The 27,463-nt window shown below is 42.8% G+C and overlaps 1 protein-coding gene across 1 annotated transcript in view; it reads right to left on the minus strand.

The window, feature by feature from the left end:
* Nucleotides 1-27,463, minus strand: part of METTL15 (methyltransferase like 15) — a 211,298-nt gene that overhangs the window by 10,178 nt on the left and 173,657 nt on the right. The window contains 2 exon segments of the mRNA XM_050955402.1: nt 19,006-19,184; nt 22,112-22,303. Coding sequence (XP_050811359.1) covers nt 19,006-19,184; nt 22,112-22,303 — 371 coding nt within the window.

Here is a 27,463-nt window from a genome sequence, read left to right on the forward strand (position 1 = left end):
CAAAAGAGTCTTAAAAGAGATGTGACTTTGAACCCAATTTACAAACCATTATGCCAGATGAATGCAGAAGCCTGATTCAGGGAAGTGAAAGCAATAATGTTATTTGGCAAAGGGACAGAACTGTTCCTTGCAACTGGTTAATCCAGACTCCACATCCAGATTTCCCCTTTTTCCGAGTTTTAGGTTAGGAATCCCTGAATTAATGGCAGGAACTGAAAAGCATTTGGGGCTGCTCCCCCTTTGATACTGTCTGAACTCTTTGAGGATAGGCAGCCCAAGATAGACACTGCATCCCAGAAGATTCTGGAACCCTATGTCTCAGGGACCTTGACTCCACATGTGAGAACATGCAGAGGCATTCAAAGAAGAACTAAGGGTTTGAGTGTATCCCTTAATCAAACTCAACATCAACTATAAAAGTGGGGAAAGGATTTTCTGATTTGTGTTATATGAAAAAAACTGTACTAGTTTGGATGATACTTGAAGCGCTGGCTTTAGCAGAAAGGTATTCCCTACTGATAACTTTCTTTAAGAATTTAAAACTCGTGGGGAAGGGGGAAAAGAAACTCTTTCCATCATCTCAAGATATTGCATGAGGCACTCCATTCTTGATCTGGAAGAGAGGATATTAACTGGGGATAAGAAACAAAACAAACCCATACTGTAAGCCCACTCTTCTTTCCAAATTTTCTTTGCTACGGGTTGGAAACACCAGAGTCTATGAAAATAACAAAACCTTTGCATCCTATATGCATGTGTAAAAAATGATGACTGGGCATACAGGTAAAGGTGGAGAGAGGTACCATTTTTTAAAACTGTTGCCCATCTCACTACACATTTCTATCAACAATAATTATTTATATAGTGCTTTAAGTAAGTACAGCATTTTACACACTAAGGCCTGATGGTCCATGGTTTCAGCTGTGTACTGTGGACTTCATAAACTAACTTCCATGGAGGACAGAAAACTTACTCAGCATTGTTCCCTCTGTGTTTCCCTTTCTCGTTTTCCTTGCACAAGGAGCCAACCTGCAGCTGTGAAGCATGTTGAAAACTGTGTATTTGTAAATGTATGGGTAGAAATGAAGAACAGAGACAAAGGTTCTCAGGAAACAGCTGCATGCTATCCAAACCTGCAATAATTTGCAGACTAAAATGTCTAAAGATGTAAATGTTAGACTGCACTACCTTTACAGTTGGGGCGGCTATGTGGTTGCAAGTGATGTTAGCAGCACCTTGCAAAGCTTCTTTCAGCAGTTGCTCCAGTCTGGGATAATTTCCAAGATGGTATGACATGTTTCTACACTACTGGCTCTGCTGTACATTCCTCTGGTAAGATTTGAAGGTAAGAAAACAGAAATTCTGCTGAGCTGCATAAATGATTACCTGAGACAAAGTGAGGAGTTCTACAGATTGAAGTGGAGCCAGAGATGTGGTCACTGGCTACTGATGTATTGTGCAGCATCTTGTTTAATATACATATTAGAGAAAGCAGCATTTTACCCACCCCCAAACGCTTAGCAGCAACACTGTGATCTCATGGTTCTTTCCTGGCATGAACCAAATCATTTGATTTCTGCCTCTGGTAATGGAATATTCCAGCCATGCTCATTCTGTGCTGTGAAGAAACAGTAACACAATGGCAAGAAAACATATAATGTATGTCTGAAAAGAGTAAAGTGATAGCAAGAATGAATATCAGGAAGGACAAATGAGTTACATCTACAACTATTTGACCTGCTCTCATAGGGTGACTATCCCCTTTTAAAGGGGATGGGTCCAGTTCATCTGTGACTAATTAGTACCTCATAATGGGCATGGTAGAGGGCATCCTGCCTCCATAAAGAGCCAGGCAGTAGTTTGGAAGGAAGCAGCAGGAGGCACTGGTGGGAGTTCCTCAAGTATAGAAAGAACAGGAGTACTTGTGGCACCTTAGAGACTAACAAATTTATTTCAGCATAAGCTTTCGTGGGCTACAGCTCACTTCTTCGGATGCACAGAATGAAACATATAGACAGGAGATATTTATACATACAGAGAACATGAAAAGGTGGAAGTACGCATACCAACTGGAAGAGTCCAATCAATTGAGATGAGCTGACATCAGCAGGAGAAAAAAAAACCTTTGAAGTGACAATTGAGATGACCCATAGAAGGTGTGAGGAGAACTTAACAGAGGGAAATAAATTCAATTAGTGTAATGACCCAACCATTCCCTGTCTTTGTTTAAACCTAAGTTAATTGTATCTAATTTGCATATTAATTTGAGTTCAGCAGGCTCTCTTTGGAGTCTATTTTGAGTGGTTAGAGAGGGTGAACCACAACTCAGTAGCACCTTTCTAATGCGACGGATATGACCCAGGAGCGCCACCAGCGTTTTTGGCACCCTAGGCGGCGGAAGGTCCTGCCCCCGAAATACTGCCCCCGATATACCGCCGACGACCGGGGCAGCCAAAGATCCGGCTGCTGCGGTCGCTGCCCCCCAAATGTTAGCGCCCTAGTTCGCCTAGGTCACCTAATGTGTTGCGCTGGCCCTGATGTGACTTCTCTCCCCTGCCATGGCAGCCCCCGAACTGGGGCTGGGAAGGAGGGGGTCTCTCCCTCTCTCCCCCACCACAGCAGCCCCGAACTGGGGGTGGGAAGGAGAGGGGTCACTCCCTCACCACAGCAGCCTTCGAGCTGGGGAAAGTCACCTCTTTCTCTGGCCGCCGCAGCCCTGCACGTCCCAAATTCCCCCCCGCTCCCTCTTCTCACCCCACTGCCCCCTGCTACCTGTCCCCTATTCTCCCCAAGGCCACCACCTCACCATACATGTGCATCTTCTCCAGGGTCCAGGTACCTAATTAGTGGAGCCACACAGGTGGGTGGCCCTTCATTCTCTTGTGTGCGGGCCGCTCAGGTGCACATCTTAGAGGGAAATATCCCTGGACCACCTGAATGGAGCTCGCGGACCACAGTTTGAGAAAAGACGGTTACTCACCTTTGTAACTGTTGTTCTTCGAGATGTGTTGCTCATATCCATTCCAGTTAGGTGTGCGCGCCGCGCGTGCACGTTCATCGGACGATTTTTACCCTAGTAACTCCGGTGGGTCGGCAGGTCGCCCCCTAGAGTGGCGCCAGCATGGTGCCTGATATATACCCCTGCCGGCCCGCCCGCTCCTCAGTTCCTTCTTGCCGGCTACTCCTACAGTGGGGAAGGATGGCGGGTGTGGAATGGATATGAGCAACACATCTCGAAGAACAACAGTTACAAAGGTGAGTAACTGTCTTTTCTTCTTCGAGTGATTGCTCATATCCATTCCAGTTAGGTGAATCCCAAGCCTTACCTAGGCAGTGGGGTCGGAGTGAGAAGTCGCGGCGTGGAGCACTGCGGAGTCGAAGGCCGTGTCATCTCTGGACTGCTGGACCAGGGCATAATGGGAAGTGAAAGTATGAATGGAGGACCAGGTCGCTGCCCTACAGATGTCCTGGATGGGCACGTGGGCGAGGAAAGCTGTCGATGACACTTGAGCCCTGGTAGAGTGCACAGTCACGTGACCCGGAGGGGTATGAGCCAAGTCATAACAGGCTCGGATACAGCATGTTACCCATGAGGAGATTCTTTGAGAGGAAACAGGTAACCCTTTGACACATTCTGCTACCGCCACAAAGAGTTGGGGGGATTTGCGGAACGGCTTGGTTCTCTCTATATAAAAGGCAAGCGCTCGACGGACGTCCAGTGAGTGAAGCTGCTGCTCCCTGCGGGATTAGTGGGGTTTTGGGAAAAAGACAGGGAGAAAGATGTCCTGGTTGACATGAAAGGCCGAGACCACCTTGGGGAGAAAGGCTGGGTGTGGTCTCAGCTGGACTTTGTCCCTGTGGAACACAGTATACGAGGGATCTACCATGAGGGCCCGGAGCTCCGACACCCATCTGGCTGAGGTGATGGCCACCAGGAAGGAAGTCTTCCAGGAGAGATAGAGCAGGGAGCAAGTCGCTAATGGCTCAAACGGAGGGGACATGAGCTGGGTCAGAACTAGGTTCAGGTCCCAGGTAGGGGTAGGGCATCGAACCTGGGGGTAGAGACGCTCCAGGCCTTTAAGGAATCTAGTTACCATAGGGTGAGAGAACACCGAGCGGCCATCCCCCGCTGGGTGAAAGGTGGAGATGGCCGCCAGGTGAACCCGAAGAGATGATATCGCCAGGCCCTGCTCCTTGAGGGACCAGATGTAGTCTAAGATAATGGCAATGGAGACCTCGGTGGGAAGGAAACTCCGTTCTGCGCACCAGCAGGTGAAGCGCTTCCATGTGGCTGAATACGTCGCTCTAGTGGAAGGCTTCCTGCTGCCCAGGAGCACCTGCCGCACTGGGGTAGAGCAACGGAGTTCAGACTGGGTCAGCCACTCAGGAGCCACGCCGTGAGGTGCAGTGATTGAAGGTCTGGGTGACGTAGCCTGCTGTGGTCCTGGGTGATCAGGTCCAGGTGAAGAGGCAGGGGGACAGGGTCGGCCAGAGACAGGTCCAGCAACATGGAGTACCAATGTTGCCTGGGCCACGCTGGAGCTATCATGATCAAGCGGGCCCTGTCCCTGTGCACCTTCAGAAGGACTTGTGGACGAGCGGGAACGGAGGGAATGCGTAGAACAGATGCGTCGTCCACGGAATAAGGAAGGCGTCTGCTACCGAACCAGGTTCCCAGCCTTGAAAGGAGCAGAACATCTGGCATTTTCTGTTCCCTCAGGACGCAAAGAGGTCCATCCGGGGACATCCCCACCTCTGGAAGAGTGAAAGGGCGAGGTCCGGGCAAAGGGAACACTCGTGGGAAAGGAAAGATCTGCTCAGATGATCCGCCAGCGTGTTCCGAAACCCGGGAAGGAAGGATGCGATGAGGTGAATGGAGTGGGCTATGTAGAAGTCCCAGAGCCTCACGGTCTCCTGACACAGGGCAGAAGACCTTGTGCCGCCCTGCTTGTTGATATAATACATGGTCGTTGTGTTGTCGGTGAATACCGAGACACAGCGACCCTGAAGTTGATGATGGAATGTTTGACAAGCAAGGTGGACTGCCCTCTATTCCCGTACGTTGATGTGGAGGGCTAGTTCGTGAGGTGACCACCAGCCTTGGGTCCGCAGGGTTCCGAGATGGGCCCCCCAACCTAGATCTGAGGCATCCGTTGTCAGGGATACCGAGGGCTGGGGCGGATGGAACGGTAGCCCCGCACACACCACCGAGTGGTCCAGCCACCACAGCAGGGAACCTAATATGTCCTGGGGAACGGTAACAACCGTGTCCAGAAGGTGCCTGGCCGGATGGTACTGACTGATGAGCCAGGACTGGAGGGGCCTCATGCGAAGCCGCGCATACCCTGTGACAAACGTGCAGGCAGCCATGTGGCCCAATAGAGTCAGGAACATGCGTATGGAGGTCAAGGGTGCTGCCTGCAGTCGTCGTATGATGGCCGTCAAGGTCTGGAACCTTGATAGAGGAAGAACGGCTCTGGCCAGAGTAGAGTCCAGAAGGGCTCCGATAAACTCTATCCTCTGAGTGGGGATTAGTGCTGACTTTTCTATATTGAGGATCAGACCCAAGCTCGCAAAAAGACTGCTGACCATGCGGACGTGGTTGAGGACTTATGCCTCTGATGATCCCCGTATCAGCCAGTCGTCGATGTACGGAAATACATGTATGTGACTGCGACAAAGGTGGAGGACGACTACAGCCATACATTTGGTGAACACCCTCGGTGCCGTGGAGAGGCCGAATGGGAGGACCGCGAATTGATAGTGGCAGCGGTTGATCATGAACCGAAGGAACCGCCTGTGTGGCGGGAAGATGGCTATATGAAAGTATGCGTCTTGCATGTTGAGGGCGACGTACCAGTCTCCAGGATCCAAGGATGGGATAATGGTCCCCAGGGATACCATACGGAACTTCAACTTCACCACGTATCTGTTGAGTTCCCGCAGGTCTAGGATAGGCCTGAGGCCTCCCTTGGCTTTGGGGATCAGAAAGTAATGGGAATAAAACCCCTTGCCCCACTCGGCTTCTGGGACCTCCTCTATGGCAACTTTGTTGAGGAGCGTACACACCTCCTGAAGGAGGAGTAGCTCGTGAGAGGGGTCCCTGAAGAGGGGGGCGGGAGGGAGGGAGCGAAACAAACTGCAGATGGTATCCAGCTTGCAATGTGCGTAAGACCCATCGGTTGGATGTTAGTCGGGACCACGCCGGGAGGAAAAACGAAAGACGGCTGGAAAAAGAAGGGGATGGATCCAGGAGGGAAATTGGTGCAGCGCCCTCGGGCGCACCTTCAAAATGAAGGTTTTGGGCCAGAGGGAGCCTTGGAGGAGCTCTGGTTTAGCTCTCCTTGGTTGCCCGATTGTCTACGCCGGCCGTTCCTACTTCGACGTCTGGCGAAGTCCTGCCTCTGGCGGGGTTGGGGGTAGGGCCGGCGCTGCTGTTGAGGCCGGAAGGGTCTGCGCTGGGTGACTGGTGTGTGCATCCCCAGGAAGCACATAATGACCCTCTTGTCTTTAAGGCTTTGTAGCCTGGGGTCAGTCTTGTCCAAGAACAGGCCCTGGCCTTCAAACGGGAGATCCTGTATAGTGTACTGGAGTTCCGGAGGAAGGCCAGAGACCTGTAGCCAGGAAATGCAGAGCATGGTAATGCCAGAAGCTAGAGTCCTGGTGGCGAATCTGCGGCGTCCACAGATGCTTGCAGGGAAGTTCTCGCTACTTTCTTGCCCTCGTCAAGGATCGCCGCGAATTCCTGACGCGCATCTTGCGGAAGCAACTCTTTGAATTTGTCCGCTGCCGCCAGGTGTTGTAAGTGTAGCGGCTAAGGAGAGCTTGTTGATTGGACACCCGAAGCTGGAGGGCGCCCGCAGAATAGACCTTTCGGCCGAGCAGGTCCATGCGCCTCGCTTCCTTAGACTTTGGTGCCGGGGCCTGTTGGCCGTGACGTTCCCTCTCGTTCACAGATTGTACGACGAGGGAGCACGGGAGTGGGTGAAAATAGAGATACTCGTACCCTTTCGAGGGCACCATGTATTTGTGTTCCATGCCGCGGGAACAGACGCCGGTGACTGCCAGATAGTAGTGGCATTGGCCTGAATGGTCCGGATAAACGGAAGGGCGACCCGAGTGGGTGCATCTGCAGATAATATGCTCACCACCGGATCCTCAATTTCTGAGACCTCCTCAGCCTGTAAGTTCATGTTCTGCGCCACGCGCCTGAGGAGGTCCTGATGCGCCCTGAGGTCTAGCGGAGGAGGGCTGGTGGATGTTGTTCCAGCCATTGCCTCATCCAGGGAGGATGATGAGGAGACACCCGGCAGGCGTGGATCTGCAGGAGGCTCCGTCTGGAGCAGTGCCTCTGGCTCTGGAGGGAGATCAGGATCCCAATGGTGAGACAACCCCTCCTCTGCAGCGGAAGGGGGAGGACGAGACAATGTGGCCTCCGGAGCCCTGTCGTTGAATGCGGGGGAACCTGCTGCGGCCCTTGGGCTTGATGATATGCCCAGGGAATCCAGAAGCCCCACTGCTGCAGTCCATGCTCCTGAGGGGGGGGGATCATGGAAGAGAGCAGCAGGCCTGTCAGCGTCCATAGCGTACGCGCTGTCTGTTTGAGAGGAGACAGACGGCTGTCGGGACGGCCAGAGTGGAGCCGAATGGGACTGATATGGGTCCCTCGGTCTAGACGGCGGAGACCTCCTCGGTGCCAGGGACCGGTGCCGGGAGTCATATTGGTGCCGGGATCGAGACTAGGACCTGCCACCAGCGCGGTGCCGGGAGGTCGACTGGGATGTAGAACGCCGACGAAGTGAGCGGCTTCTCGAATCTCGGCGCCGGTAGCGGTGGCTCGAGCCAGAGCGGTGCCGGGAGTATTGGGACTGTCGTGAAGAGGACCGGCGCCGCGAGTACGACCGGTACCGCCGCAGAGAGCGGTGCCGGGACTGCGAGCGGCGCCCTGATCGAGATCGTCCACGGTGCCGGGACCGTGATGGGGATCGGTGCCGGCCCGGTGAAACTGGAGACGGTGCTCGCATGGCCACAGGCTTGCCTTTTGATTGTAGAACTCGCACTGGAGGCACCGGGGGTTGAGGCAGCGTAGGCTCAGTCAATGCAATCAGGTCCCGAGCCGAAGCAAATGTCTCCAGCGTCAAGGGGACCATTAGCTCAACCCCAGATCTTATGGGGGAGCTGTGAGGGACCGGACTCGACAGACCTCCCGGGCCTTGAGTCGACGGAATCCCTGCCATCGGTGCCGTGGCAGTAGTTGGTGCCGGGTGCTCCATCCGAGTCTGCTTGGCTGGAGTGGCAGACGTCGAAGGCCTTGCGTCGGGGCCCGGTGCTGGGGAGGGCCGGTGCTGACGCGTTTTCCCGGGGCCGGCGCGGTCCGGTGCCTGAGCGGAGCCGGCACTAGGCGTCGAGACTGGAGGGTTAAGCGCTGCTTCCATTAGGAAGGTCTTTAAGCGCTGATCTCTCTCCTTTTCTGTTCTTGGCTTAAATGCCTTACAAATGCAGCACTTTTCGGAGAGATGCGATTCCCCAAAGCACTTCAAGCAGGCGTTGTGGGGATCGCTCGTTGGCATCGGCTTCTTGCAGGCCGAGCACTGTTTAAACCCTGGCGAACCGGGCATGAGCCCGGCGCCGGGCGCGGGGAAGGGCTAAAGCCCAAGCCCGCTAACTATAGAGAACAAGTAATACAACTATCAACTAATATTATAAACTCTAACTACAACTATAACTATATACAACTAGCAGAACAACGAGACAATGGAGAGCTAGGGACGTGGAGAACAGCTATGCTGTGCTCCACAGTTCCAACGACCGACATGGCGGTAAGAAGGAACTGAGGAGCGGGCGGGCCGGCAGGGGTATATATCAGGCGCCATGCCGGCGCCACTCTAGGGGGCGACCTGCCTGTCCACGGGAGTTGCTAGGGTAAAAATCTTCCAATGAACGTGCACACGCGGCGCACATACCTAACTGGAATGGATATGAGCAATCACTCGAAGAAGAATCTCTGCTCTAGGGTACAGGCTCTATAAACAGTATAACTTTTGGACTCTGTTCTGCAGAGCTGATTGTCACCTCTCAGAACAAAAAGGCACATTTGATATGTACCACAGAGTAGTATCAGGAGTATAAAAACATTCTCTGAATTTGCTGATGGTTTGCTGGGGTTCAGTTCACTTCTGCTGCCAAGAGACTGCCCAAGTCCCAGAAAAGGGTACCTTGTAAGGATCACAATTAAAGATGGAGCCAAGCCACAGAATTCAGATAAAATTCAGATGCAAATCTGAACTTCTTTATAAAATATTCTGGATCCACCCTCTATAGAGCATGCCTTGAAGCTGGGGCAAGAGGTTCCAATCTAATATCTATTTCAAACTGATCTGGATCTATGCTAAATTAAGGCATGATTTACTGTTAGATCAATTCCCAAAAGTAAAACAGTCATCCCAGCACTAGAAATATGCCCAAACTGGAATCTTTTATCCGACGTTCTTAAACTTTGGTAGTTTGGGTAAATGGAAATAGATTCTAATCATGTCTGGGTTTGGCTTCCTCAGCCCATCTCTATTGTATATTAGTCTAACTGAGCTTTCTTTTACACTCAGTTGAAAAAATCCCAACAGCTTTATCTTCTATGTCATCAAAATATTTTGAGAATCTTTGTCTTTTTACTTATCTGCACTAACAAGTCTCCTACAAACATTTGTACTATTTCAAAACTATTTTTTAAACCTAAATAAACTGGACACCCTGCTGTGCCCTGGGAGATAAAGAAAAAGCAGAAGGGAGTAGAATAAGAATCTTAAGCTTCACTAACTTAGAAGCATATGAAAAAAGAAAGATGCAATTCTAGCCCACTTGTACCACTTTGTGGATGTTGCTGTAATTAGACAGCTTTTTAGCAAGACTTGATCTGATCTTGAAAACTAGTCTTTGATTCGGCAACTGAAATTTGGAGCAGGCAAATGAGAGCAGTTAGATATCTAGCTACCAGATTGTGCTGGCATATATGGCAGTTAGAGATATATCTAAATTGTATCTATCTTGGATCTTATATAATCCCCATTAACATGATATTTCAATGCAGTATCTAGATACCATAATTTTTTCTGACAATTAACTGTGCCTATAAATATTTGCATGAGCAAAAAAAGAACCTGGTTTTGAAAATCAGGCCCTTAGGATAAAAATCTATTATAGTAATATAGGAAATAAAAATAAGTAAATACTGCCAACGTATATTTTTTTTCATATATAACACAATCCTCTGTGGCATCTGTGGAATACAATGCACAAATAGCAAGGCAGAAAATATGTTATAGTATGTAATGCTAAAATTCAGTAAATCAGTAAAAAAATACAGCTGCATTACATCAGAAAGAGATACTTTATATTTGCCACATTGAGGCCAGAAATACAGCATTTTTACTACAAAACTTGCAGCGAATATTTTCTCTTTCAATTTTCCCTTTTTAATGTATTTGTGCATGTATACATGTATATGCTTGTTTAACAGTACCTGTGAGTTTAATGCTGCAGCATTCTTTAGAAGTGGATGAGTTTGGTGAATATTGATGATGGGGATGAAGCTCAAACAAAATGTTTTAAGGAACTATGCATGACTAATCTAAGTTATTGTGTGATCTTCATATGTGACCCTGACCTGTTCCCATCCCATTAACTTCCATTACCCTTATTTGTATGTCATGCCTGATCGAGACTGTAAGTTGTCCAGGGCAGGGTGTGATACAAATGTTGCTGATGATAAAGTGAAAGGTCCTTGACTAACAACTCTAAAGAAAAGGCTTGTTTATGCTCAGATCATGTACCAGCTGTATGTAGTGAAAAGACAGTTTAGTCTCCAAGCCCAGTGAATCCTTGGTTTCTCTGCTGAGATTGTCAACAACTAATGAATGTTTTGATGGTGGTGATTTTTTTCATATGGACAGCCATCCATTTGGAACAGTTGTTAACAATCCAAACTGGATTGGAATCAGCAATTTGAAAGGCTATAATTATCCCATTCTCAGTCCCCTGAGTCAGTAACGTTTCTGGAGTCAGGAAATCCTGTGCTTTTTGCTAAGTCACAGATGAAAACCATCCTAACAGTAAAAGAAAATCTTGCTTGGTAACAGGCATTGCTATGTATAATAATATAACAAAATTTGTATGGGAAGTGTGTAAAACGGGTTTCATTTATAAAAACATAATGCTTCTAGCTAGATTACTGATTTGAAATCCCAGTTGAGAGAAATTATCCTTATTAGTTTTGGGATACCTTGATGCTACTTACACTTTTAAAAATCTAATAGATTCATATGTTAAAATGTATTGAATTTTTTAAGCTTGTGAATGAAATTAGCAATGTGCTGTGCCTGTCAATGTGAGGCATTAAAGTCCCCTGAGTGTATGAGAGTGGTGGAGTTTAAAAATTAATTCAGATCGTGCACCTGTTTGCTGGAATTCATCTGTTGAATTTGCATCACATTGAATAAGTTTCTGTGACGCAACTCATGTCCTTTTGTCTAGGCTCCCTTAACACAGTGTTAATTCACACCCATCTAAAATTCAAGCAATATTACAAATTTCAAACTGTTAATTAAAGTCTGTGAACTTGAACAGATCTGGATAAAACTGGCTTTACCCACTAAGGGTTTTTTAAACTTCTTTATCATCTAATCTCCAACTTCTCTCAAGTTAAATCCAGATGACTACATGCTCTCACAATGATCTGTCAATCGGTTATAAATCTAAATGAAACCAAACAAAATTAAGTTACTAGCTTAAGCTAATAGGTAACAAGGCATATCATCCACTGAAATGAAATAAGAATTGTTGATCAGTAGAATAGAAGAACACTAAAGCTACATTTTAAGAGGTTCAACCTTTATATTTTTCAGTAAGTTTTAATGTATACCTATTAACCTCCAAGTAACTGTGGCAAAAATCTATCTAAGGCAGTGTCTCCTGTTCATCTCTGTGGATGTGTTCACAACCCCCTCATTGAGAACCCATGATATAAAGTATGTATAGAATGCCAATTGCAGTAAGATATCAATGTTTGAGACAAATAATTGTAAAAATGGTTTTTTTTGCTGACCTGGCATGAAGTTTGCTTGCTCTCAGGAAGAGATGATGGACACCTTAAATTATAAAAAGTAAAGGAGACTTCTGATGACATTTCATAGTGAGTTTCATCAGATGTTCAAGATCAAGAGTAAGATTACCTGTGGGCAACCAGATGTTTGAGATGCTCAATAGCTTTACTGACTCTAGAGAGAGAGGGGCAAAACCTGCAAGTCTCCCTTTTTCCTGCAAAAATTGCAGAGCTTCTGGTATTGCGACCTTCTCATTTACACAACCACAGCACAGTTCTTTCTGGTAGCTTCCCAGCAGAAAGTTGAAGAAAATGTTTCACATTTACTTTTGTGGAACTGCATTCATGGGCACAACTGCACATGCTCTTCCTAGGTCTTGTATTAAAGGTTAGAGGTAAATAGCTTTCTGGTTTGGAACAAAATATTCACCAGCCTGTGGTGAATCCAAATTCTAGTTTTTAAACTTTAAATTTCTGCCTATTACCTGGGGCTTATCTATGATCTGGTAAAAGATGGAAAACTGGTTAACAGACAGGGAACAAAGGATAGGAATAAATGACAAATTTTCAGAATGGAGAGGGGTAACTAGTGGTGTTCCCCAAGGGTCAGTCCTAGGACCAATCCTATTCAACTTATTCATAAATGATCTGAAGAAAGGGGTAAACAGTGAAGTGGCAAAGTTTGCAGATAATACTAAGCTGCTCAAGACAGTTAAAACGAAAGCAGACTGTAGAGAACTTCAAAAAGATCTCACAAAACTAAGCGATTGAGCAACAAAATGGCAAAGGAAATTTAATGTAGATAAATGCAAAGTAATGAACACTGGAAAAAATAACCCCAACTATACATACAATATGATGGGGGCTAATTTAGCTACAGCTAATCAGGGAAGAGACCTTGGAGTCATCGTGGATAGTTCTCTGAAGACGTCCATTCAGTGTGCAGTGGCAGTTAAAAACGCAAACAGGATGTTAGAAATCATTAATAAAGGGATAGAGAATAAGACAGAGAATATTTTATTGCCCTTAAATAAATCCATGGTATTCCCACATCTTGAATACTGCATACAGATATGCTCTCCTCATCTCAAAAAAGATATACTGGCTTAGAAAAGTTCAAAGAAGGGCAACTAAACTGATTAGAGGTCTGGAATGGGTCCCCTACGAGGAGAGATTTAAGAGGCTAGAACTTTTCAGTTTGGAAAAGAAGAGACTAAGGGGGGATATGATAGAGGTGGTGTGGAGTAAGTGAATAAGGAAAAGTTATATACTTGTTCCCATAATATAAGAACTAGGGGCTACCAAATGAAATTAATGGGCAGCAGGTTTAAAACAAATTAAAGGAAGTTCTTCTTCACGCAGCGCACAGTCAACCTGTGCAACTCCTTGCCTGAGGAGGTTGTGAAGGCTAGAACTATAACAGGGTTTAAAAGAAAATTAGATAAATTCACGGAGGTTAAGTCCATTCCTAGCTATTAGCCAGGATGGGTAAGGAATGGTATCCCTAGCCTCGGTTTGTCAGAAGGAGGAGATGGATGGCAAGAGAGAGATCACTTGATCATTACCTGTTATGTTCACTCCCTCTGGGGCACCTGGCATTGGCCACTGTCAGCAAACAGGATACTGGGCTGGATGGACCTTTGGTCTGACCCAGTATGGCCATTCTTATGTTCTTATGTACCCAGTAATTCCTGCATCTAGCATCCAGTGTGACAGACTCCATGTGATGGAGAATTTATCATTTTATAATATATTCCAAATGCTTAATTAACTACTAAAAATGTCATCTTATTTCCTGTTTGAACTTTGTTGTCTTCAGCTTCCAGCACTGAATCTTGTTCTACCTTTGTCTGCTATATTAATCGATTCTAATCTGCTTTCTTGCATAACACAGGCCATAGAACTTTCCTGAATTAAGAGCTCTATAATATCAGGTATCTTCTCTGTGTGTAGATACATGGTTGCATTTTAAACAATCTTTGACTTGTGTTCAAATACTGACAATTGATTAAGCTTCATGGGTGTTTCCTCTGGTGCTTCAAACTTCTATTTGATAAACTTTATAGATTTAACTCTTTTGGTCTTTGTAAGGTATATTTTCCAGTCCAAAATTTCTTGTAGTTTTTCCCTGAATCCTTTCCAGTTTTTAAAATAACCTTTTAACTGTTATGCCAGAATGGATGCCAGAATGAGATCCAATATTCCAACACTGACAGGATACTGGGCTGGATGGACCTTTGGTCTGACCCAGTATGGTCATTCTTATCTTCTTATGTTCTTAATATAGAACAGTGGTGGGCAACCTGTGGCCCGCACGCAGCCCATCAGGGTAATCTGCTGGTGGGCCGCCAGTTTGTTTACATTTGCACGGCCACCTGCAGCTTCCAGTGGCTGCAGTTTGCTCACCACTGAAACAGAAAGTTTTGGGAGATTAGCTAATCTGTGGAGGGCCCACGAAACTAATAGGTAGCTACAATAGCACTGTTTGTCCTGATTTTTCTTGGCCACTCAAGCCAGCTGAGAAAAAGATGGGAGGATGTACATCCATTTTCCAGACAGATATTCTCTCATTCAAACAATGTCATACATTTTCTTTTTCCAGTGCCTTGCAAAAAGTGATTAGGTTTCTTTTTGCTTTTGGAGGTGCAGTCCCCAATATCCCGAACAACAAGTTTTTAATTATGTGGTTGCGTTTTCATCCCTCTAGACAGAAGGCTAGATGGCTTAACCCATTTAATTCTACATTTATTTACCCTGGATATGAATCTTAGAGACCTAGAGTTTCTTCTGTTCTATCTAGAGAAGGATTCTGTATGTTCCCTGACCCTCAGGCTCTGTTTTCTTGACAAACACTGCATGGTGGTTATTTTGTAGAAGGACAGATTGGATGTCAGGTGAAGGATTAAACTACAGTATTGCCAATTGCTGTCAGTTCTAACCGGCTGATGTTCTGTTTTCTCTCTCATTTGGACCATTTACTCAGTGATGTTTGTGCACCATATGTGCTCTTCAACCTGAGAGCAAAGCATCCATAGTGACCTGCATTGCAGCAGTCTCTGTGAGGGGATTCTTTGTGGTGAGGGTTTTTGTATGTTGACACCTGCACAACAATTTCAGGATGAGAGCGGGGAGAGTGAATGGAAAAAGGGAGGTAGTTCTCCTGAAGATTCTACTTCAATAGGAGGAAGGCTCCAAGAGGTCTCATGTGTTGTAGGGCCCACTGTTGCCATGCAGGAGACCATCCGAACTATAAGCCATGGAAGCTCCTAGAATTAGGTAGAAGAATTCCCTGAGAAGTGAGAAGGGCCCACTACTTTTATTCATTCAAACAAAGAAAAATGAGAAACAAGAAATAAAAACAAGAACATTAAAAAAACAAACAAAAATCATTTTAAAAAATTCTATACCGTATATGTAATACTGTTCATTATACCTTAAGGTATAAACAATTAATGAAAACTTAATAAGAGCCAGTCCTGAACTTTTTACTCTGTGCAGATTCACACTGAAATCCAGGGAGTTCTCCCTAAGCATAGACTGAAAGAATGGGCTAAACCAGTTTTAATTATTTGCCTATTCTATATAGAGAGATGTTTGGTAAGTATATGTGTTTTGTACATGTTGGTAGACAGAAACTGTACTTATTAAAAGGAAAAATCCTGATATAAAATGTCATTTGATAAATTTCTTTGGCATGCATTTTATCATATTGATATACCTGTCAAAACTACATAATGTACAGCAAGAGATTTAAAATGACAGAAGAAGTGGCAGTTAAGGCTATGATTCATAGGTAACTGATACAACACTGCCGCAAATTTGACCATTGTCTTTTACCTGGAACTGGAAACACTGGTCTACAATTTTTGAGAAGTCGTCTGCTTCAGAGATAAAATGTGATATTTATTATGTATTTTGATGTGCTGAATTCAAATATGACAATTAAAACAACTGATTGGCTACTGTTTCTAAGATATTTAAGTTTTTACATTTTATGTCTATGTATATTGTGTAGATAGTAGAGTTTTAATCATAAATTGTATACCTAGGTCTTTTCATGTGTTTATGGTTGCTTTACATGATAATATTTCACCTGTCCTGTTTATGTAACACTTTAAAAATCAGCAGAAGGGTTATATAAATAAAATGTATTATGAAACAAAAGACAAAAAACTATTATGTACATAGTTTAGTCCTATTCAGTACTACTCGGCGCTTCTTGGCTTGTCTCTTGTATTCATTAAATGGAGCATCTCTTGTCACTGTCCAGCAATAGTCTGCAAGCATTGATGGGCTCCATTTGCCCTGATAGCCTGCCGGAAGATTCCACTGCTGTAGTCTGGAGCCCAACAGCTCTGCCTTACTCTTGGGTAGTTCCAAATCCCTGACAAGGTCATTCAGTTCACCTTGTGTTATGAGGTGTGGTTCAGAGGAGGAGGATGGGAGAAAATGTGGGTCCTGTGACCTTGATGGTTCAGGACCAGAAGTTTCCTCCTCTTCCTCTTCCTTGTCTGACTCAAGTGAGAATGATTCTGGTGCATCAGAAACCGGCAGTCCTTCTCCGTGGGGTACTGGGCATATAGCTGATGGAATGTTTGGATAATGCACAGTCCACTTTTTCTTCTTTGACACACCTTTCCCAACTGGAGGCACCATGCAGAAGTAACAATTGCCGGTATGATCTGTTGGCTCTCTCCAAATCATTGGCACTGCAAAAAGCATAGATTTCCTTTTCCTGTTCAACCACTGGCGAAGATTTGTTGCACAAGTGTTGCAGCATATGTGTGGGGCCCACCTCTTGTCCTGATCTCCAATTTTGCAGCCAAAAGAAAGGTGATAGGCTTTCTTAACCATAGTGCTTATACTGCGCTTTTGTGATGCAAAAGTCACTTCACCACAGACATAGCAGAAGTTATCTGCACTGTTCACACAAGTAGGAGGCATCTCTGCTCACTTTGGCTAAACAGAAATGTGTCCCTTTGCAAAATCAAACACTGACAAAGAAGAGAGCACGACAGTGTATGATTTCTAGAGCTGCTATAGGGCAATTTGTTCAGCAGAGTGATGTAAGCTTCGTTATGATTGCATCATCCATGACTTCTAGGAATAACATGATGCAATTCATATAATGTATGATGCAATACTAGCTTCAGATTGCACCATTCATTGTTTTGCCTCAAAAGCAGGTACTGTCCAAACCCAGTCATAGATTTATTCATAGATCCAGTCAAAGATGTATTTTAGTCATTTCTGGTTTAAATTGAAATCCCTTCCCTTTATAACTCACTTATCCTCTGCCATTCCCAAGTCAAGGGTTGTATATACTGACCCAATAGCATATATTGAAAACTAGAGCCAACCAACAATTTTAAGCATCATTTTCGTTCTCAGTGACCCAGAATTAGTAAAGTTGGACTACATTTATTTCAGAAGCATTTTGGCTGTAGAGCAGTGTAATCTAATGTGCTGACACTTTTATTTAGTTCATAACAGCTACAATATTAACTTGTATAGAACTCCTGTACCTTGATATAATGCTGTCTTTGGGAGCCAAAAAATCTTACCGCGTTATAGGTGAAACCGTGTTATATTGAACTTGCTTTGATCCACCGGAGTGCGCAGCCCTGCCCCCCACCCCGGAGCACTGCTTTACCGCGTTATATCCAAATTCGTGTTATATCGGGTGGCCTTAGATCGAGGTAGCAGTGTATTTTTAAGACATACAGCTTATTAAAAATTTAACATAGCATCAGGGTAGCTGCTTTAAGTACATGACATACTGTTTTAATTAACAGCTCTAGAAAGGAGCATGTGTCTGACAAGCAAATTAAATCATTACCACTAAATGTAGGTGGTAATGGCTACTTTTTAAATACAGAATTTTCAGATTTTATTTAAGGTTTATATATTATATATTGACTACCTCTTTGTCATTACATTGTTTTCATATAGTATGCTTACAATGTGATCTTTCCACAGCAATAGTGTCTTCATACTTCTTCCAGAGCTTTAATCATTTCATGTCTTTTATGGCTAAAGTTCAGGGTATTTGATTTCACCATATAACTTGCCTAAACAGCCTGTATTATTAAAATGGTGCTAAACCTTTCATTTGAGAGTTCTAAGATTACTTAAGAACTTCTCCATTATTAATAAGCCAACAGCAACTATAAACCATAATACATTACATTAGAAGATAGTTTCCCTAGCTACAGATACAAGAGTTTCACTCCTTTAGATGTATTTCTGACAAGACTAGGGATTCTCCAATGGAATTGTCTTAAGCAGCTACAGAAGTTGTATATTGACTTGGAAAACTTTCATCATAGGGCACAGCTATGAAACAATTCCTGCCTGCAACAAAGCACCTCCTAGCTACATTCAGTTCAGGAGGTTTATGGTGAACAGCAACTAAGATGAAGTGTTTCATTAAGCCCTTCAGATTGATCTAGTTAGCATTCACAAAGTGAAATAACCTATGCATCATTTTACTCTTCATTAGCTGGTTGTTTAGAAGAAAAATATGAGCTAATCTATTTTATTTCAGTTGTTGGTATTTTATTTCAGTGTCATGGTACTACCACTCCCACCTCCCCAAAATATAAAGTAGATCTGATAATTGAGGGTTTATCAACAGTAGTGATAAAGAATTCCCTCTGCGGTTGTCATTCAATATTTCACCTTGGGGGGTAAAAATGATAAATCACTTCATGTAAAATCTATTATTAAACTAATCAGGAAGCCACAGTACATAAAAAAAGGGAGCTCACAAAACAACACAAAAAGCTGACATCAGAGAAGGATAGACAAGATTAGATCCTGCATGATTTCAAGAACAAATAGATCCCACTGGGACTTTGGGGATTAATATTTTTTCTCTCTCAGACACTGTTCAGAATTAATGAGGGTACCTGCAACAATGCTGGCAAGCTGCTGAGTTCTGGTGATGGGGTAGATGCTGCGTGCCTGAATGACTGCTGAAGCTATTTTCTTGGCGTGCCTTTCCTCCCCGTATGTTCTCAGGATGGACGCAAGCGCCTGTTGATCTAAAGCATTCACAACATCAGCAGCGGTGGGCATGTCAGGATACCTACGCACAAGAAGAGCCAATTAGTTCACTGACGTCAGTTTTCATTGACAAGAGGTGAAGCTTCATAGCATTGAGACATAAAGTCAAACACACACACTGCATGCAAGTGCCTTTCAGGTTTTAAAATAAGAGAAAGCAATCCTGTGAAAACGGAAATAGCTTCTACCTTTTAGATCCCGTCTTATTACTTCAGATGGAGCATCTTCCTTAACATTAATTAGCAATAAAGAATAGCTGAAACTTCAAGCACTACCATCAACTTTTAACATTAATGAGTTGACAAAGATTAGCTGTGGTTCAAGTATTTTTCTAAAATTGAAAAGCTGTAAGATTGCCTTTATTTAAATATCTTCAAAATCTGAACTCATTTCTTATGTATTGGTTTTAGTCAGCTTGCATTATTTGTTCTGTTTTCCACTCAGAATATAGAGGAACTAATCTCAAGGGTCTTTCCCCTTATATGCAGTGCTATGAAAAATGATCCTTTATGAAGATAATTTCCTGTACTGTCACTTAAAGGCATCTCAATTTAAATTCAAAAGTATTTTGAAAGAAAAGGGTATTTGTAACTATCTACCAAAAGGCAAACAAAATATCCCATAGTCATCAATATTTTTTACACCTGTAAAACTTTCTTTATTGAAATCGTCCAAGGTCTTTTATATACACTGCATAGGTATTCAGTAATTTGCAGAGACTGCTCAATCTGATTCAACTATTTTACAACGGGACTGATGGGCAGAATATTTTTCAGTACTTTATTATTTCCCCACAATATCTTATAGAAAATAACCAAATTTAACATACTATTTGCCCTGTATTATTTATCCTCAACTGTACAGTATATGCCTGTTTTATCCCAGTCATTCTTTATTCTTATCATGCAAGTTCATATACCAGCAGGGATATTTTAGTGGCAAAAACCTCAGGTTTACATTCCTTGAAACCGTAGGCTTGAACCCAGTAAGATCTCAGCTGTTCATACTAGAGTTGACTAAACTGTGTATCATGCAGCTTACTGTGTCAGTCTTTGAGATAGTTTCTTAGAAACTGAGGTATCATTGGCTATGTGTGAACATTAACAATACCATGGCTCATATTCTAAGAACACAAGTTTGTCCCACTATTTTTGGCCAGAATTTCCCATTCCCTTATAGGTGTGCAGCATGCTATGTCTCAGCTAATTACCACCATCCATACAACAGAGGTGACTGCAAATTTTCTGTAATAAGGCATATTCCCCATGAAAGGCACTGGGTCCCTTTGAGGTGACAGTTGCAATATGCATAGAAAATATTAGTATTTATGATTAGAATTGCAATCCACCTTCCAGATTATAGTCAGCACTGACTCTAATCAATTAAATATAAAGGTTTTTTTCTTTTTACTACTTGTTAATTTGAGTATAAAGTAAGTCATTCTGATCTGCTTGCTATGAAACATAGGACAAAGTTAATGAATTGCTTACAGTAAGCATGCAAGTAGTGGCAGAATATTTAATACCTTGAAAGCAGAGTTGCCATTGTAATTTAATTGATAGGCTCTCTGCCGTTTCTTTGTAGAGGTTAGCATTGTCATAAACAGATAGTTAAGGGTTAATGTCTCTTTTACCTGTAAAGGGTTAACAAACAGGGAACCAAAAACACCTGACCAGAGGACCAATCAGGAAACAAGATACTTTCAAATCTCGGCGGAGGGAAGCCTTTGTTTATTTTTTTTTGGGTTTTGCTTTGTTCTCTCTGGGTCCTGGAAGAGACTACACGTGCAACCAGGTTTCTTGCCTATCTCCCTGCTACAGTCTCTTATATATTCAGAATAGTGAGTATTAAGCAGGAAAGGCAGTTATAGTCTTTTGATTGTTTTCTGTATTTGCAAATGTGTATTTTGCTGGAAGTATTTTAAATTGTATATTGCTGGGTGGAGGCTTCTTTCTAGTGTCTATAAGCTGAAAGACCCTGTAACTTTTACCATCTAAATTACAGAAACAACTTTTACTTTTTTTCTTTCTTTTTATTAAAAGTTTTGCTTTTTAAGACCTGTTTGATTTTTTCCCCTTGTTGAGGCTCAAGGGAATTGAGTCTGTACTTAACAGGGAGAAAGAAGGGAGGGGGAGAGAAGGGGGAGAAAAAAACCTGATTTCTCTGTGTTGTGATTCAAGGAGGTTGAATCACGGTGATCTCCTAGTGTACCCAGGGCGGGAAGGATCTGGGAGGAAGAAAGGAGGGAGGGGGGATGGTTTATTTCCCTTTGTTGTAAGACTCAAGGGGTTTGGGTCTTGGGGGTCCCCTGGGAAGGTTTTGGGGGGACCAGAGTTTACCAGGCACTCCAAGTCCTAGTTGGTGGCAGCTTATCAGATCTAAGATGGTAATTAAGCTTAGAGGAATTAATGCTGGTACCTCATTTTTTTGGACTCTAAGGTTCAGATTGGGGAAATATACCATGACAAGCATATGCCCAGCTTCTGAGTAGCTACCAAGGTTAAAAGAAGTCTGTTAGAACTTCACTTATACTTCAGCATCCTCGTTTCACCTAGATGATAAACTACCTTCTCACAGTAACAATTTCATTTATATCCTACATCATGGTCTGCTTAACAAAATTAAAGATGCTTGTTTTAATTATTGTTATTATTCATTGCTTTTAACCTTAAGTATGGAAAGCCTAATAGTCAAATTCTGACCTTCCACCACTGAAACCCAGAAGTACCTTCACTTTATGCTGCAGTAAGTGAGACTGGAATCTGGCCCTAAATCCTGAGAACTAGATGAGCCTCTATGGCAAAAGAACAAAGCTGATGTATTATGTATGTGCAGAGTTAGATGTGGGCGTGTGATGGGAATTCTGCAACCTAAAAAGGAAATTAAATTCAGAGTGTTGTTGAGAAATTGATTTCTTGTTGTGAGAAGAAACGTTTGATCAATACATACCTGCCACTATCCATCCTCATATCCAAAGGGCCATCCTTTCGCAGGGAAAAACCTCTTTCAGGAGTATCAAGCTGCATAGAGGAACACCCAGCATCCAAAAGAACTCCATCTAGCATTCCTGGCTCCACTCCAGCAGAGATTAACAAAGTTTCTGCTTGGCTAAATTGCCCTAGAAGAGCCTGAATCTGTTTCCTATAACAGAATCACAGATAAAAAGTGAATGTAATAGTGCAATATTTCTTCCCCTTTAAAGTAGGAAATGAACAAAAAATTGGAGTAAAATTTGCAAAAGCATATAAGTGACTTAGGCATCTCAGTCCCATTTTCAAAACAGACTCAGGAATTTAGGAGCCAAAGTCCCAATGTCACATAGACACATAAGTCACTTTGAAAATAGGACTCCGGCACTTTTCAAAATTTTACTTTAGGTCTAGTTTTCCTCTCAGACCAGATTTACATTAATGCAACTCCACTAACTGCAACAGAGTTACTCCAGTTTTCAACTAGTATAAGTGAGAAAGGCCCACTACTTTTATTCATCCAAACAAAGAAAAATGAGAAACAAAAAATAAAAACAGGAACATTAAAAAAACCAAACAAAAATCATATAAAAAAATTCTATCACAACAATAATTATGATCACCGTTCCTTACTACTAGAAAAAAGGGAACGAACAAATCTTACATGAAGGTTATTTGCCCACACACAAACACCCTAAATATAAAACTGTACAATACATCATTAAATGCGTATACTGATGTTCAGCATACTAGGAATAAGATTTCTTAGCCTTGAAAAAAGTGGTGATTCATTTGGTATACCTATTCAGACATTCAATATTTTAACTTACATTTAAGACAACTCTGAGAAATTTATCATTTTCCGAGAAATTTATCATTTTCCCCCAGCACCCTTTCCAACTAGCATATTAATATCATCCAAAACCAATTAGACATGTGACAATGTGAGAATATCTGTATTATTTGTTATGAATATGGTGCATGCCTCTGTGTGAGAGTTTATGATGGGTTACTTCCTATGGAGTGACATCAAAAGTGGTTGTTAGAGGAACAAGCAGGAAATAATAGCTAGGTTTATAGCCAAGAAAAGACTCCTCCACTCCAACTGTGGTGACATAGCTGTTTTGCTAGGGCTCAAATGACAGATATCAAAGGGAACGGTAAAATATTAGAATACCTAGGATCTAGAAAGGAGTGGAAGTTGAGTGAGTGGCCAGAGGTTACTCAGAGAGTGTCAGAAAAAATAGACAGGCTGGCCAGGGAATACACAAAGACGGAGACCTGTTGTGAACAGGACAGTCTGTTTTTCCCAACCAGAGACAGCGGTTAGCTATGCTGAGAGAAACTTGCAAAAGCTGGCAAGGAAAGATTAAGGATAAGTAAGATCCAGGCTCAGGGTTATACTTTTTATTGTTTTTACCCCTTGCTATATGTGCTTTGCACCTTAGGAGGAAGGAATAAATAATAGGGCTGTCAAGCGATTAAAAAAATTAATCACAGTTAATAGTGCGATTAATCGCACTGTCACACAATAATAGAATACCATTTATTTAAATATTTTTGGATGTTACCTACATTTTCAAATATATTAATTGCAATTATAACAGAATGCAAAGTGTACAGTGCTCACTTTCTATTTATTTTTTATTACAAATATTTGTACTGTAAAAAACAAAAGAAAGTGTTTTTCAATTCACCTCATACAAGTACTGTAGTGCAATCTCTTTATCATGAAAACAGAACTTACAAATGTAGAATTGTGTTAAAAAATAACTGTATTCAAAAATAAAACAATGTAAAACTTTAGCGCCTACAAGTCCACTCAGTCCTATTTCTTGGTCAGCCAATCGCTCAGAAAAAAAAGTTTGTTTATATTTGCAGGAGATAATGCTGCCTGCTTCTTGTTCACAATGTCACTTCAAATTGAGAATAGGCATTCTCATGACACTGTTGACACATGCCAGAAACGCTAAAAATTCATATGTCCCTTCATGCTTCAACCACCATTCCAGGGTTCATGCTTCCATGATGACGACGGGTTCCTCTCGATAATAATCGAAAGCACTGCGGACTGACACATGTTCATTTTCATCATCTGAATCAGATGTCACCAGCAGAAGGTTGATTTTCTTTTTTGCTAGTTGGGGTTCTGTAGTTTCCACATTGGAGTGTTGCTCTTTTAAGACTTCTGAAAGCATGCTCCACACCTTGTCCCTCTCAGATTTTGGAAGGCACTTCAGATTCTTAAACCTTGGGTTGAGTGCTGTAGCTATCTTTAGAAATCTCACATTGGTAACTTCTTGGCATTTTGTCAAACCTGCAGCAAAAGTGTTGTTAAAAACGAACAACATGTGCTGAGTCATTATCCGAGACTGCTAACATGAAATATGTGGCAGAGGGTAAAACAGAGCTGGACACATTAAATTCTCCCACAAGGAGAATTTAATTTAATTATTTAATTTAATTAAACACTTTTTTTTTTTTAACAAGCATCATCAGCATGGAAGCATGTCCTCTGGAATGGTGGCTGAAGCATGAAGGGGCATATGAATGTCTAGCCTATCTGGCATGTAAATACCTTGCAATACCAGCTACAAAAGTCCCATGCAAACGTCTGTTCTCACTTTCAGGTGACATTCTAAATAAGAAGCAGGAAGCACTGTTTACATTTATGGGAGATAAACTTGTTTGTTTTTGCGATTGGTTGAACAAGAAGTAGGACTGACTGGACTTGTAGGCTCTAAAATTTTGTATTGTTATGTTTATGAGTGCAGTTGTGTAACAAAAAAAATCTACATTTCTAAGTTGCACTTTCATGATAAGGAGATTGCAGTACAGTACTTGTATGAGATGAAATGAAAAATATTGTTTCTTTTGTTTATAATTTTTACTGTGCAAATATTTGTAATAAAAATAATAATATAAAGTGAGCACTGTACACTTTGTATTCTGTGTTGTAACTGAAATCAATATATTTGAAAATGTAGAAAAACATCCAAAAATATTTAATACATTTCGATTGGTATTCTATTGTTTAACAAGGTGAATAAAACTGTGATTAATCGTGATAGATTTTTTTAATTGCGATTTTTTGAGTTAATTGCGTGAGTTAATTGTGATTAATCAACAGCCCTAATAAATAATGCTTTGTTCTGAAGACACTGTTTTTGAGTTGCTTTAATCAACTCACTAGTCACAGGTCCCTGAAAGAAAAGGGTTTGCAGATCCCAACCACAGATGGGCCTGATACATTAAGAGGCTGCGGCCCAGTGACTCAGTCCCAGGTGGCTGGACCATCCGGTAACACACCGAGTGAGGTGCAGGAAGCCAGTCCTGTCACCTAACGGGTGCAACTCAAGAGGGATTAAAAGGGTGTTAAGTGCAGTTTGCCCTGTAACTGTGAAAACATCATTTCTCTTCTCTACAATCATCCTGATGCTGCTTACTCAGGCTATTCTCATATTCCAAACATCTGATCTTTTAAAAGATTCTTTGCCAATCTTATTTAACATTCTTGAAAGACTGTTACCTAAAAACAATGGCTTTAAAGAATTTCTAATGATGATTTACATTTACATAACATCTTATGTCCCAAGGAAGTTTTTTGTTTTGTTTTATAAGAAATGCTCTGTAGGGATCCCTTCACACAGTGAAATGTAATCAACCTGGAGTGACGCATGGCAGCTGTATAACAGTATACAATCTTAGGCAGCAGTTTAGGCTATGTCTACACTAGAGACTTTATAGCGCACTGCTGTACTGATGCAGCTGCGCCGCTGTAAGATCTCTCGTGTAGTCATTCTATGCTGACGGGAGAAGCGTTCTCCTGTCGACATAGTTAATCCACCCTAACAATTGGCGATAGCTATATCAGCGGGAGAGGCTCTCCTGCTGACACAGTGTTGTGCACACTAGTGCTTATGACGCTGTAATTATGTCGCTTAATGTACCTCTAATGGGCGGTTGCCTTTTGAGATTGCTGACACGAGTGCCAATGAGTGCCAACTGTAATGAAGAACTGCCTACAGCTGAGTTTATATCATTGACTAATGTCCTCTTGGCCATTGAACAGCTAGCTGTCAAACAGCAATGATTTTGACTCAGTATTGATTTGAGTTGGATTCAAACCAGTGACCTAGAATTAAAAGGCTCTGTATCCAATTTCTAATTTCTTGAGCCTTTCAGCCTCATCATTCCAAACTGTTAGGATTGTTTTAAGCAAAACATCCCCCCTCTATATAATCCTCCATTCTCTAAAGCAACATCCAACAGTTAAACAACCTTAGATTGAGAGAATGCTACCATAATGTTTATCTTAGCAAAAGAAAAGAAATGAAATTACACATATTTGCCAACTTGACATTTTTAAATGTGAATTCTCGAATGCATCATTTTTAGATCTCAGAAGGAACAACCTGCCACTGTAATTCAAAGGATATAGGATGTCTATGGGTACTTCCCAACCCACCCTTCCCCTCTGGAGTTCTTGTCTTGACTCTGCAGTAGAGAAAGAACTGAGGAGGGTTAGCCCGCGTGTGCTGTCTAGCCTCTTGGTGCAGCACAAGGAGAGACATCTCATGTGTGCGACCAACGGACACTGCTACCAAAATTTTCCAGTCAGCAGCGCAGGGAATGCAAGCATACCTACAGTGGAGCACCCAGAGGGATATGACTCGAAGAAGAAGAGGCTTGTTAACACCTCTCCTGTCATGGAGGGGAGGATGCTGTAATGAACCATAAATCCAGTGTCTCTATTCAGTCCATAAAAGCAGCAAAGAATCCTGTAGTATCTTATAGACTAACAGACGTTTTGGAGCATGAGCTTTCGTGGGTGAATACCCACTTCGTCGGATGCACGTAGTGGAAATTTCCAGGGGCAGGTATATATATGCAAGCAAGCTAGAGATAACGAGGTTAGTTCAATCAGGGAGGATGAGGCCCTGTTCCAGCAGTTGAGGTGTGAAAACGAAGGGAGGAGAAACTGGTTTTGTAGTTGGCAAGCCATTCACAGTCTTTGTTTAATCCTGAGCTGATAGTGTCAAATTTGCAGATGAACTGAAGCTCAGCAGTTTCTCTTTGAAGTCTGGTCCTGAAGTTTTTTTGCTGCAGGATGGCCACCTTAAGCTCTGCTATTACGTGGCCAGGGAGGTTGAAGTGTTCTCCTACAGGGTTTTTGTATATTGCCATTCCTAATATCTGATTTGTCTCCATTTATCATTTTCCTTAGAGACTGTGCAGATTGGCCAATGTACATAGCAGAGGGGCATTGCTGGCATATGATGGTGTATATTACATTGGTGGACATGCACGTGAATGAACCGGTGATGGTGTG

The sequence above is a fragment of the Gopherus flavomarginatus genome, chromosome 5 (genome assembly GCF_025201925.1).
Source record: "Gopherus flavomarginatus isolate rGopFla2 chromosome 5, rGopFla2.mat.asm, whole genome shotgun sequence".
NCBI lineage: Eukaryota > Metazoa > Chordata > Testudines > Testudinidae > Gopherus > Gopherus flavomarginatus.